The sequence below is a fragment of the Gorilla gorilla genome, chromosome 11 (genome assembly GCF_029281585.2).
Source record: "Gorilla gorilla gorilla isolate KB3781 chromosome 11, NHGRI_mGorGor1-v2.1_pri, whole genome shotgun sequence".
Lineage (NCBI taxonomy): Eukaryota > Metazoa > Chordata > Mammalia > Primates > Hominidae > Gorilla > Gorilla gorilla.
Window position 1 is genome coordinate 36828710 of NC_073235.2, and position 14263 is coordinate 36842972.

General features: G+C 41.9%; 1 protein-coding gene across 10 annotated transcripts in view; it reads left to right on the plus strand.

Annotated features, from left to right (window-relative positions):
- MGAT5 (alpha-1,6-mannosylglycoprotein 6-beta-N-acetylglucosaminyltransferase) overlaps positions 1-14263 on the plus strand; it is a 327811-nt gene that overhangs the window by 180362 nt on the left and 133186 nt on the right. For all 10 annotated transcript variants that reach the window (XM_031008588.2, XM_031008589.3, XM_019022285.4 and 7 more), the window contains 2 exons: positions 12380-12456; positions 13513-13602. In XM_031008588.2, the coding sequence (XP_030864448.2) occupies positions 12380-12456; positions 13513-13602 (167 nt within the window). The remainder of the gene's footprint in view (positions 1-12379; positions 12457-13512; positions 13603-14263) is intronic.

Here is a 14263-nt window from a genome sequence, read left to right on the forward strand (position 1 = left end):
CAATTCTGCATTATCTTGCAATTTATTTTTCTGTTTAAAAAGTAAGGTAAGAGACCACAACCAAGCAACCAAAACAAAATGAAAACCTCAGTTTATGCGAGACGGTGAAAACAAAAATTTTTCTTGATCTCCTGTTAAGAGAATAGTCGAAGCACTTCCGCCTTGCCTCTAGATGTCTGGCTGGCCAGATAGAATCCCTGTTTCTAACCAACAGCTATAAGACGCTTGTGACAAGTGATTCAGAAAGTGGGCATTGTGTGATATGAAGAGCACACACCTATTTTGGGCAATTTATACTATCTTAAAACAGCCCAAGGATATAGCTAGCCTTCTCTCAGTTATTGATTCCATATTTCTTTTCTTCTTCAGTTGCAAAAGGGAAATACCAATATACACACATAAACTACATGTATGGCTTTGCTTTTCATTTTTAACAAAATCCAAACTCAAAACACCTTTGACAGTTTGATAAGAGCAGGCAGAAATCTTTGAACTGTGCTTAACATGGAACCCTGTTTTAGAAGAAAAATCAAACCTCTCTTTGAGAGGTTGAAGTGAGATATGGGTGCTCTGTGTTGCAAGGGCATGTCACTGTTACAGTAAGTTATCTGTGTAACACCCTTTCCTTCTTCTAGTAAACTGCATGTGAGAAGAGGGGACTTGGCAAAAGCTTGGCACTATTTTGTTTATTGGAAAAGGAGAATCGTTATAAATATCACCTTAGGCCCCCAACTCGAGAATATAATACCGTTTTGCAAGTATCTTGAATTTTTAATGTCTCCCACCTATTTCTCAGTATATTTTCTTAAATCAAAATTGACAGCTGAGGTTGTCTCAGTATGTTAGCATTATATCTTATTCTTTTAAATGTATGTATAGAAACATTTTTTTTCTGGGAATATATCTGTATAACTTTTTGTTTGTTTTGATGTATAAAACTAGCATTCTCCTAGTTTATTTCCTGTTAGGCCCATTTGTTGTAACTAAGTACATATATGATACCCATGTGGAATATTTCATATCCTTTACATCATTACTTAAAATACTAAGGAACATTTTGTTGCAGAAGAAATGATAGCAAAAATTAAATATAAACTTACAGAAAATGGCATTTACATAGAAATGAATACATGCAGAGTTTTGCATTAAAAAGCACTCTAATTATCCAAACCATATTACAAACTCAGTTTTGTCTTCCAGTCTCAAAGCTGCTAGAATATATATAGCATACACTGTTTTGCTATTATATTCATTGAAAAAGATCTAAAGCATTTTTGTCATTGACTATACCTCATACCCCACCAAGCATTGTGACAAAATTAATTAGGGACGGACAAGACAGGCACAGAGAATATACAATAGGACGAGTATATTGTACAAATAGAGTAAATGATCTAATGAGAGCTAGTGTGTGATGTTTCAGTGTGGTGCAGGCAATCTCTCCTTCTCATGGCTTTATCTTTTTCAAAATCCCATATTTTACTTCGGAAGTTTGTCCTGAGGGTGAATGAGGCTATAAATGAGTGCCAGGTACAGTACCTGGAGCCAGGGTGACTCAGATGTTAGAAGGCTTTGCTGACTCTGTTTTTTGAGTGAAGAAACTCCTGAAGGTTAAGTAACCTGCTCAGCTTATGTGATTAATAAAAGGCAGAGAGATAATCGCAGCTGAGATCTCTTACAAGACAAAGCCCCTGCCTTTTCCAGGGCATAGTCATGACATTTTCTACCTTTTTCATTGATGAGGTTCAGTGTGGTCAAGGACTTTAAAAGACCGGGACATGCGGGTGCTACTCTCTGCTGACACATTTCAGTGTCAGTTCCAGGAGCAGGCCTCTTCCTAACGAGGAGGCATCTTGCATGGTGGCCAGATAGTATCTTATGAGAGGGTTGATCTACTGTTTGGAGATTTAGAGAACGCAGATTTTTATAGCTTTGTAACTTTAGAGGCCGATGGGATGACGGCATTTTGGAATATGTTTAATTAATTTTCATTAATTTAATGAAAATGGATGTTAAAGAGACTATTTAAGAAAAGCATTAGAAGCTGCTGTTAATCAAAGAAGGGGGGTTGAGCATTCTTAATTTGTTTTGAAGACCTTGTGTCAGAAAAATACCCCTGACTTCCTTACTAATGAAAGACAGTTTTCAACTCCGGGGCCATTTACAATGTTAGATATAAACTCTATTCAACTGTAAAGATTTTATACAGTAATATCTTTTAAATTACACATGGTTACATTTTATCCACAAAATGTGACTTTCATTCCCCTTTTCCTCTGGATGTCACCTTTTTTCAAAATGTTGTTTCTCCACTCAAAAACCATTAGTTACTTCCCCTGGCCATTGTACTGAAACTCCACAAGTGTTTTCAGTGGCCTTCCGGTTTCCTGCTGTGATAACAGTGATAAATTATGTTCTGAGGCTGGAATTCATGATTCTGTGGCAGGCCGTGTCAGCATACCTTTCCAACCGTATTTCTTACTACCCTACCCTGAGTCCCCTGCTTTAACCAAATTGTCCCCCTCTGCTCTCCTGTGCCCTCTCAGACAGAGATGATTGATTGGTTATGCCTACCCACTGTGGGTAGATTTGCTGTCCTGGTAAAACACTCTAATTGTTGAAACATAACATAAAATCCATTTTCCATCTCTGGCCGTTCCTTTTCCTCATTGTTATTTCACCTTTTATTCTATTGATTCCCAGCTGTGGCTGCCTTTTAGAATCACCTGAGGTTGGGAGAGCATTAGAAAAGGGGGTAGCAGAACCACTGCCTGGGGCCACTCAAATAAGAATGCCTGGAGGGTGAGGCACATTCTTAAAAGGTCCCCAAGAAATGTTTAAATGTGCAGATAGGGCTAGGAATGGCTAACTTGTGACCTTGGCCAAGTTACTTAATCTGCCTGGGCCTCAGTGTCTTCTGTAGTAGAATGAAAGATAATAGTACTTATTATTGTGAGGCTCAATCGAGTAATCGGTGTACGTAAGATACAGTGGTGTTACTAGTAGATGCTCAGTCTGTTGGCTACCATCATTATTACTGCTGTTCTTCAGTGCACTCATCTTTCCTTTTCTCTCCTGTCTACTTCTACTTTAGAGCTCAACTCAAATCCCATTTTTCCAGTGGTTACTTAAGGTTTAAACTAAGTTGCTGCAACAAAGAGACCCAAAAATTCATGGTTGAAATGAGACAGAGGATGGTTTCTCTTGTCACACGATAATCCAGTAGTGAGCAGTCCAGACCAATAGAATGGCTCTTCTCTGCACTGACATTCAGGGCTCCACATTCTTCCCATTTTGCTGGCTCATCGCATGTCCCATCTACTAGCCCATGGAAAGTGTATATGGCATTGGGCTGTTAATTGCCTTTTGTGGTGAGCAAGTTTTGGGTTCTAAGCATATTTAAGGCTCCCTCAAGGTGAATAATGTTTTGTGTTTCCCTTTGCTTCCCAGGAAGGTACTGAAATCATGACAAATGCTCTAATTTAGGTGCAGTATTTGTTGAATGAGTCAATGTCAGAACTTTTCTGGTTTTTGTAATGGCTTTATTGAGATAATTTACATACCACACATTTCACATATTTAAAGTGTTTGATTTGAGGCTTTTAGGGCTGAGTGTGGTGGCTCATGCCTGTAATCCCAGCACTTTGGAAGGCTGAGATGGGAGGATGGCTTGAGCTCAAGAGTTTGAGACCAGCCTGGGCAACATAGCAAGACGTCATCTCTACAAAAAATCAAAATAATTAGTTCAGTGTGGCTTTTAGTATATTCAGTTGTGCAGCCACCACAATAGTCAGTGTTAGAATATTTTCATCACCTCAAAAAGAAATACCATATCACCTCTCCTCCCTTTCCTCAACCCTAAACAACCACGAATTCACTCTCTCTCTAGATTTGCCTATAGGTTCTGAACATTTCATGTAAATGGAATCTCATATGTGGCCTGTGTGACTGGTTGCTTTCATCTAGCATAATGTTTTCAAGGTTCATCTGTGAAGCATGGATTAGCACCTCATTCCTTTTAATGGCTGAATAATATTCCATTTTATGGGTATACCATATTTGGTCTGTTAATTGGATGATGGGTGTTTGTATTGTTTCCAAATTTTGGCTGTTATGAATAAGGCTATTATGAATGTTTACATACAAATTTTTGTGTAGTTATGTTTTTATTCTTTCATAGTGTAAACGAAGGAGTAGAATTGTTGACTCAAGTGATAAGTCTGTTTAACTTTTTAAGGACTGCTAGACTGTTTTCCAAAGCAGCTACACTATTCTATATTTTTACTAGTTGAGGGTTCTACTTTCTTTACATCCTTGTCAACACTTGTTATTGTCTGAATTTTTATTATAACTATTTTAGTTGATGTGAAGTCGTACCTCATTGTGCTCTTGATTTCTATTTCCCTGATGACTAATGGTGATAAGCTCTGCCCACTTTTGTCAGTAGCAATTATTTAACCCCAGCTGTGTTCTTCCTGTCATGTGTGTGCTCCTAGGTGTGTGGATAACCTTTTCCCTGGCTGACCATTTCTAGTAGTAACACCAGGGGGCTTATCAGAATGGAGGGTTGGTGTATATATGATGTTGTGGCTGTGTATATGTATAGCATTCTTATATAACTGTTTTTCATACTGAGAATCTCAGTCCTAGGTCCCCTTTTTAATACTAATTTACCAAAAAAAGGAAAAATCTTAATGCTGGCTTAACAGCTTAATTAGACAATCCTGCCATAAAATAGATTAAATAAATGACAGAGGGTATGACAAAAGGAGGTATGAAGAATCTGGAGTTATTTGGCTGAATTGTGATTTGAAATTTTATGACATTATCTTGGCAGTGTGTTTTCATAGTCATCACAACTTTATTCTTTTTATACATTAGTTCTATTCTTGAAAAGCTATACATAGAGAACCCATATATATACACTGAATTTGATTTTCTTGTTGAGTTCCATTATGTCCATAGTATTTGTACACAGGCAGTACTGTAGCTTCTGGTTTTTATACAGCAAGTCCATGAGGCCCTTGGAGGTGCTTCTTCAAGAGGGAATAAGAATTTGTTAATTGTGTTCACTCTTGAAATTTCCCATGCAGAACATGAAGATGATGATGTGCATTTCAACAGTGTTGTGGAAATAATCTTGACTCAGAAGGCAAATGCCTCGTTGAACATGCAGAGTGCGTTGCATATGGAAGGTGCTAGTGGATTTTGTTTAATCCATGAATGAGGAAGGCACTTCATCTCGCTAGGCCTTACTGTTATGAATCAGGAAAAGTAGAGGGTTGAATGGTGTGGTTTCAGAAGTCCCTTGCAGCTCTAAAATTATTTTATGCAATGATGATTCTATTTTCAACTTAGATTAAAAAACAAAACAAAAACGATATACAAACAAGTATTTTCAAAGATCCCAGTATACACCTCTGGGGGTCCATGAGTGAGTCTTGCCTGTTTCCCATGTCTTGACTTCTCAATTGCTTTGTTGAGGAGGAAACTTCCTATTATTATGGGGCCCTGGTTGTGGAATTCATGTACATGACTTAGTTACAGAAATCAAATTACTTTATTTATGGCGCAAAAGTAAAGCATTCCTAAATGAATATTTGCCAAGCTGAGTGACTGGTGAGGTCATTTTCAATGGGAGACTATATTCCATCATGGCTGGCTTCAGTCTGATTTATTGCCATCCACTCCTGAAGCCAAGCCAGCTGATGGAGGTGCTGGCAAGGGCTGTGTCTCCAAGCCCATTGTGGAGATTGAGTCGGTTCCCAGCCATGGCTGAGCAGCCAGGCCAGTGGCACGCTCGTTTGGCTGCACTTTGCAGGGGCCATCTGATAAGCATGGCCACATGTTCATATCAGGTGTGCCAAGAGAAATGCTACCTTGTCTGACACAAAATAGAATTGCTGGAGACCTTTATCTTTTGAGAGAAAATATGTTTAGAGTGTCATTGCACTGAATGGAGCCCTTGCTCGTGAAGTTGATTATCTTAGGGTCGGCAAAACAACTGGGTAAGGAGATTGAATCAGTTTCCTGTAACTTCATGGGGTCAACAGATACTCATGTTCTTTGAGGTTTCTGAGAGTTTTTATAAACCTACTTTTTCTTCTATTTTTTTCTTCCCTTTTTTTAACCTTTAAAATGGCAATGGCGATGGACTTAGATGCCCTTAATCTATCAGATGCCTGTCCAGAACTAGATAAAAAGTTAATGGACCTGTGTTCTACAGGTTGTTAAAAACAGGTGTCATCTCAAACAACACCTGTCGTCTTTGCTATATAGAATTAGTGTATGGAAAAGTGAGCCTTAATAAAGGCTCACTTCCTAATATGGTCAGCCATTGCTCTGAAAGAACTGTGTTCTGTGTGAGCTCGCATGCAAACTCCTGTCTCTCTCTCTCTCTTGCATCCACTCTCCTCCATTCCACTTCCTCACTTTATCATCCTCGCCTAGGAACAGGTAGTTGAGATTCTTACACATGGTACCACCTTTAAGCATTGGCAGAAGTGAGATTAACCCCTGACTTCCAGCCTCTTTGTTTTTAAGATTCTTTTTGTAACCGTATTTCCAGATCTCCTTTGTTCAGCAGTGAGGAGTGGTTATTAAAAACTTTGTTTGTAGTAAGTGAATGTTTTATGATGCCGCTTAGTTGATAGTTGGTGATACTTAAAAAGAAATGGACAATAGCATCTTTATATACGTATGAATATTGATCCTAGGCAATTAGAAGGTGCAAGTAGCCTTGTGTGACACCCAAGGCACCTAGCATCTGATTTATACAAGCAGTGGGACAGTTAACAAATGATTTATTAAGATTTTCTCCAGGCCGGGTGCAGTGGCTTATGCCTGTAATCCCAGCACTTTGGGAGGCTGAGGCGGATGGATCGATTGAGGCCAGGAGTTCGAGACCAGCCTGGCCAACATGGTGAAACCACATTTCTACTAAAAATGCAAAAACTAACCAGTCACAATGGCACACACCTGTAGTTCCAGCTACTTGGGAGGCTGATGCAGGAGAATCGCTTGAACCTGGGAGGCTGAGGTTGTGCCACTGCACTCCAACCTAGGTGACAGAGCCAGACTTTGTCTCAAAACAAAAAACAAAACAAAACAAAAAAATCTCTCATACAACCATAAACCTCTCTTTTTTGAATACCAGTAAGATGCGACTGTCAGTAATTCACATGGGGGCGAGGCCATGTCCCTTCTCCCAGCGTCAGGAATGACTTGTCTCCCACTACTGCAGCTTCCTGCTGTTTTCCTCAGCTGTGTGGCATGTGCAGTCCAGAACTCGGACTTCTTGGGTCAGTGACTCCAAGTAAGGCTCTCCCACTGCTTTTTATCTGTGGCACTTTCTTTCCTCTTCAGTTCTTTGGAACTTGGGCACTCCATTTCTTCATTGCATTTGTTCCTTCCGTTATTAAACAAGATGTGGTCTCCAGTGTGCTGGGCATATGTCCTGGGAGTACCGACGGGTAGAGGAGGCTTCGTTGCCGGGTACCTCATTCACTGTTGTGTGTGGTTTCCCTTCCTCCCACGAGTGCCAGCCCCCAGAAGGCAGGGCTGAGTCTTACAAGGATGCAGTGTTGGCATTTCAGCACGTGGCAGGCAGCAGATGCCCAGTGAAGGTGAGCTAAATTAGGAGGTCAGTGCTGAGGATTTTAAAGGCTTTCCTTTTCAGACTGTCAGATGAGGTAACCATCTTCCTTTTTTCTAAAACGGGATAATGTATGTGATGTATCAAGGCAAGTTATCCCCCATCCATTTCTTTTCCTGTCCTGTATTACGCTATTTCTATTCTCACCGTTCCTTTGAGACCGCCGTACCAACTTCTCCTGCCCTGACTCTCCCCTTTTTCCTTCCTTGCTCTGAGGCCACAGACAGCAAGAAATACACACACACACACACACACACACACACACACACACACACACACACACACACACACACATCTGTCTGGTTTCATATTTCTTTGTCCCTTTCGCTTCTTAATATGTATGTGAAATGCCATTGTTTCCCTCTGCACACGTCTCTCTCGATACGTGTGTGTCTGTTGGGACTGTCAGGGAGAATCTGGATCCATGCCTCACAGGAACGCCCCCGCTGCGTGTATTTGTGACATCTCGTGCTGCTTCTGCTCCTGCAGTGTGTATGTTCCTCCTGAATCTTAAGCATTTTTGATGGCAGGAAAAGTGTTTGTTCACTTAGATTAAACCCATATTCGAACACCCACTACATCGTATGGGCACAAGTGACTGATAAAGCAACAGAATTTTTACACCTGCGTAATCTGCCTTCTGTGTAGATACCTGGTTGCCAATGCCATAGGATCATACAGCGGTGAAGTTTTGGGGGAAAGATGTTGCAACCTGGGCTGGTGTAAGGGTAACGGATTAAACCGAATCCTAAACAGAGCTGAGCTTCATTGCTTACACTTAAAATTTTTATTTTCCCTTGCCCTTTCAACATTTAAAAAAAATGGCATGGGGAAAGCTTGGGATAAACAGCAGGCAGAGCTTTCAAGTTACATATCTTGGCAGGATCTTTCTCCATTTTTCTTTTTATGCCCTCACTTTTTATTTTATTTCAACTTGTATGACGTGGACTCCTTATAATAAAAGTTTGTTACATGAGTAAACTATGTGATGCTGAGGCTTGAGGTCCCGTGGATACCGTCACCCAGGCTATAAGCATAGTACCCACCTCCCTCTTTTGAAGAGAGCTTGTGTATAGTAAGCTCAGTTTCCTCTGGAAAGCAGTTACTTTAACCTTTTTTGGCTCAAAGTTTTGTTTCTTAACCAAACTTAGATGAGAGACATTTCCACAGGTAGGAAGGTCCTCCATGGACACAAACTAATAAAAATGTTTATAGAATTTTGGTCATTTGATAGAAACAAAATGAGGAGCCATCCTCTGAAAAGGAGCTGAAAGTCCTTATGAGCTATGGTGTGATGGAAAGTCTTGGTCAGGTTATTCCCGGTCAGGTTTGGGAGCAGTTCTGCCCCATGCTGGGAAGGCTGGGACTCCCAGTTTCTTGCAGACACAGATTCCCTCTACCTGAGAACCTTGAGCACTCTTAAGCCAATGCCTCTGGAAGCCCCTTATCTATTCAGACCCATCACTGTGTAACTAAATAAAGGAGAGAAAATTCGTGTATAAGAACATGGAGTTGCAGAGGAGACTGTCGAATTAGCTGACAAACCGCCAGTTTGAGGAAGAGGAAAAGCCCTGGCCTGGTGGGAGTCTCTGCTCAGTCTAGTTCTCCCTGAGCCCAGGAGTCAGGCCCGTTGGGCAGAGGGGAACATGCCTGTGTTTATTCAGTCAGATGGCACTTAGTGTCTGGAGATCCAGCAGGAAGACGTAACCTTCCTATAGGTTCCTCATGTGCTAGGAGGGGAGATGGACTGCCATAAAGGAATAACGTGATCACTCTCTGCAGTAGGAGAGACATGAGCAGGAGGCCAGGGAAGCCCAGAGGAGGACAGGATTCCTAACAAAATCCTGACTAGGCTTGGGAAGGAAGAATTAAGGACTGTTGCTTTAGCTGAAGAAAGAGGAAGGGGCTTTAACTGGGCAGAGGAAGAGTGGTGGCCTGGAAGGACTGAGGAGAAGGACATTCCAGGGAGAGGAAGGCCTGCAGGGAGCCTTGAAAGAAGTCAGTCCAGCAGGCTTTGGCAGAAACGAGGGGCGTTGTTTTGGGAATCTCCTAGCATAGCAACAGGGGGGTCTGTGCCTGCTTCTGTAAATAACGTTTTATTGGAACACAGCCCATCCATTTGTTCAGCTGTTATCTGTGGCTGCTTTTTCATGACAACAGCAGAGTTGAGTAGTTGAGAAAGGGACCTTGTGGCTCACAGAGCCTTAAATATTTACTCTCTGTTTCTTTACAAAAAAAGTTTGCTGACCCTTAACTTTATTCTTTGAAATTCTTAATGAATGGACCCACACTGTCAGCACTGGGGCGTTGCTTGCAGGCCTTCAGGGACCTGTTAGTTTATTTTCTCATTGAGTGAGCCTGCTTCACCCCGCCCTACCACACCACCATGTCAGTAGCCTCTAGATGGCAGTGAATATTTCAGGAGTAGAATAGTATCTGTGGTGTAAAGGGGGTGGCATTTCCCCACCAAGTACCCCCTAAAATGTCTGATTACCAACCCCAGGCTCTCATAGACTGTGCCTAATTTTGTGGAACCTCTCTGCTGCTGCTCATTTGCTTGGCCAAAACCCCCCATCATGCCAAGTAAGCATTGACAAGCAAGATCAGAATTAAAAATAGTGATAGGAATAATGGTCATTGCAAAATACTATTCTTTGGTGAGGCATTCCATTTGTTTAGGGCTTCTGGAGCTGGCAGCTAGAAGGAGAGCCCCACCTCAAGTCTGCATCTATTTCAAAAACACAGAATGCTTTTCCAGAAGTGTCTGTGCATTTGAAATGCTGCTTTCCCAGCTATAGCAAGTGAAAGTTGCGTGGAATTATATAGCAAATGCCAACTTTTAAGCACCTGCTGTGGTCCGTGGTATCTGCCATTGGGCGTGCCAGGCCAGCCTCTTGATGGTTAGTAAGAGCTGGATGAAATAGAGGCGGAGTCATTCCCATTTTACAGATCATGCAACAGGGGCTCTGACAAGCCAAGTAACCTCCATTTTAACTACTAAGAGACCCATGAGAAATAGGGTATTTATTTTTATGCTCTAGTTATTCTTAGCAGGTAGAGGGCTTGTTGAAATACTTGAATCAAGAGGTCAAGAATTTTGGTGACAGACTATCAAAATAACTGGTTTTCAAGGGGCAGGTAAAATCCTCCGTAGCACTAACTTCTGTCTCAGTCCCAGCAGCCACTGAGTTATCATTTCAATACCGCTGTGAAATAATACTGCAGTTTGGAACCTAATTTTTGATTAATGCTTTCTTTAGAAAACTATTGGCAGTAGGTAATGATATTTTCGAGACATTTCTGGAAAATATAGTAGGTCTGAAAAGAGAAGCATATAGGTTTAGGGTTGTCTTGTTTTCCGACTAAAATGGTCATTCCTACATAACAGTGTGATCATAATCTTCCCCTCCATAACATTATTCCGCCATGTTCTTAGGGTAAAGATCAGGGTACTTATTGTGGCATTTGAAGCCTTTCCTGTTGCATCTCCTGTCTGACCTGAGTACCTCACACTTCTTTCTGTTTGAGACCACCTCAGTTCCTTGAACGGCATCGTTAGATTGTCCCTTTGGCTGGCTCACTCCTACTTTGTCTTCACATCTCGGCTAAGATGTCACTGGATGCAGGAGGCCTTCTTGGAGCTTTGGAGAGTGGGTTGGGTATCTTGCCTTGCCCAGCCCTGCCATAATGCCTGTTATACTGTTGTTCCATTGTTCATTGTTCATTTATTTGTATGTTCTCCACCATTAGACCGTAAGCTTCATTTAATTTTTTTAAATCGACATAATTACACATATTTATAGGGTACTTAGTGATATGATGTTGTGATACATAAAATGTACAGTGATCAGATTAGGGTAATTAGCATATTCATAATCTCAAACATTTCTCATTTCTTTATAGCTAGACAGGAGGAATAAGCTCTGGTGTTCTATAGCACTGTAGGATGACTCTAGTTCACAATAATACATGGTTTTAAATAGCTAGGAGGAGTATATTGAATGTTTCTATCAGAAAGAAATGACCCTTAGCTTCTCAAAGGCATTTGTTTTCGTTTTGACCCTACAGTTACAAGGAATAGGAACCCATTCAAGCTAGCTAATATAAAAGGAGTTTATTGTGAGGAAGTATTTAAAACAATAAGGAGAACTTCATGGAAATCTAAGGACTGGGTCTGTAAGAAGCTGTATCCCATGGATGCAGGGCAGGAGTTCCTTAGGATGGTGTAGATACGTCTCATGGCTCTCTGTGCACCAGCTCTATTCACACCTCTCTGGCCTGTTGGCTTTCTCAGTTCATGCAGCTGTCTTCACAAGGTCTGTTCATGGCCCCAGCTTGCCCACATAGCCTAGAATGTCCCTACCAGTGCTGGAGAACCCTCCTAATCACATGGCTTTATCTCCTGCTCCCTGCTCGTTTGGTTTCTTAGTTTCCCTATTGCTGATTTCTAAGCAAGCGCTCCGGTTGGCTTGGCTCACTTTTTTAAGCCGGACCACACATGTTGTCATAGGTCTCTGGCCAGCCTGTAGTTGGGCTGTCCTCAGGTCAGTCATCACTCTGGACCAGTTAGATATATTGGAGCTGGAGGGGCTCCATGTATCAGAGCATGGCTGCCAACAGAGACCTTTCTTTTTTGGTTTCTCTCCCTACCTCTTGGCTTACAAGAATGTTAGGCTTGTGTTTTATGATCTCATTGTATCCTTTGTTGTTTTTCATTCTTCACAGATATCATTAACGGAGCTCAAGAAAAATGTGTATTGCCTCCTATGGACGGCTATCCTCACTGTGAGGGAAAGATCAAGGTAAGGCAGAGGCAAGCAGGGTCATTTTCATCATCCCCAATCTGCACAAACACCCCTTCTTTTTCCCTTCTCTTCCTTTTCCTCCTCAGTGACACAAATGGGTGAGTGAGCCCTTGACATGGATCATTTATGGGGTGCCTCCATCCTGCCGGCTTTGTCTGTGGCTATGACAACCCTGCTATGCCTATGTCAGCCACGTGGGGTTGGTCAACAATGGCTCTCACTGGTCAGCATGAGAGAGCCTGGGCCATTTCAGGCACCTGCTGAGTCTTTGAAGCTGACTTCCCCTCTCTGTTTCCCAGCCTCCAGCAAGTGATCCTTGAAGGACCAATGACAAGGAACTGCTGTTATTTAGTGTCCAACTCCCCACCCTCTCCATCCCCAGGCTCCTGCTCTGAAGCCTCCAGATTGTGGTTTAAGTGTCACATTTGTATTTGTGGTTGAGTACCGAGAGACACTTGGCTGCTCTTTTACTTGGCTGCTTTTTTTTCCAGAAATCCTATTTGTATGGCCTGCCCCTGGGGAGACCACTCCCTGCTCAGTAGTTTTCAGAGAACAGTGTCCATTCAGGAATGTAGTTAGGACAGTGGGACCAACCCCAGAAGCATTTGGGTGGTATCCATGTGGGCCGTCCATCAACGCTCGTGCGTGCCCTCCTTCACACACTGTATTTCAGGTACCATGCTGTGGGCTGTTGGAACTGGAGTTCCTGGAGGGGGTGTAGATATCAGAGTCCCATTAGGCACTTGATCTTGATAAAAATCCCTAAGCCACCGCCTCTCCTGGGCTTTATTGCCTGCTGTACCACGACCTTACTCTCCACTCTAAGCGCTTCTGCTGAGGCCTAACGTAAGCCAGTGTCTTCCTGTTAATCGTCCAAGGAGGTGAGCTGCACACCTGGCTATCTTGACCTCGGCTCAGTGACTCTGTCACTCAGTTCTTCAGGCCACAGCTTGAGCCATTCACTCCATCTTCACCATTCTATCCTCGCCTTCCCTGTCAGCAGATGTGGAGGGCCTGTGAATGGGCTGCTCAGAGATGTTCTTCTTGTTTCAGTGGATGAAAGACATGTGGCGTTCAGATCCCTGCTACGCAGACTATGGAGTGGATGGATCCACCTGCTCTTTTTTTATTTACCTCAGTGAGGTGAGTAGCTTTCTTTGGCTCCTGGGGGTAGATGTGACTGGTTGGACTGTTCTGTAGCTGAGTCTGAAATTTGAAAAGCTTGAAAACGTGTGGTATTTTTATGTGGAGGACCTATGGTTCCGTCCTTCATTACTCTCCCTACCTCTCCAGGAATGATGTTTTTCTTTTCTCCTTGAGGGAAAAATAAGCGGAGTTAGTTAGCTATTTCCTTTTTTTCTAGCTTTTCTTTAAATTGTAGTAAAATAGACATGAGATTTGCCATCTTAACCATTTTCAAATGTGTATAGTTCAGTGGCATTAAGTATATTCACATCATTGTGCAACCATCACCACTGTCCCTCTCTAGAATTCCTTTTATCTTGCAAAACTGAACCTCTAGACTCATTAAACACTAACTCCCCCTTAAGACCCTGTTTTCAGTTATTTTGGAAATATACCCAGAAGTGAAATTGATGGATCATATGGTAACTGTATTGTTAATTTTGGGGGGAATTGCCGTACCATTTTGTAAAGCAGCTGCCCCATTTTATACCAACAGTGTGCAAGCATTTTAATATCTTCATATTCTCACCTACACTTGTTATTTTCTGGTTTTGTTTTTTGAATAATACAAATTATTTAGAGAAAGGAGGATCATTCAGCTTGGGTTAGGTATAAAGAG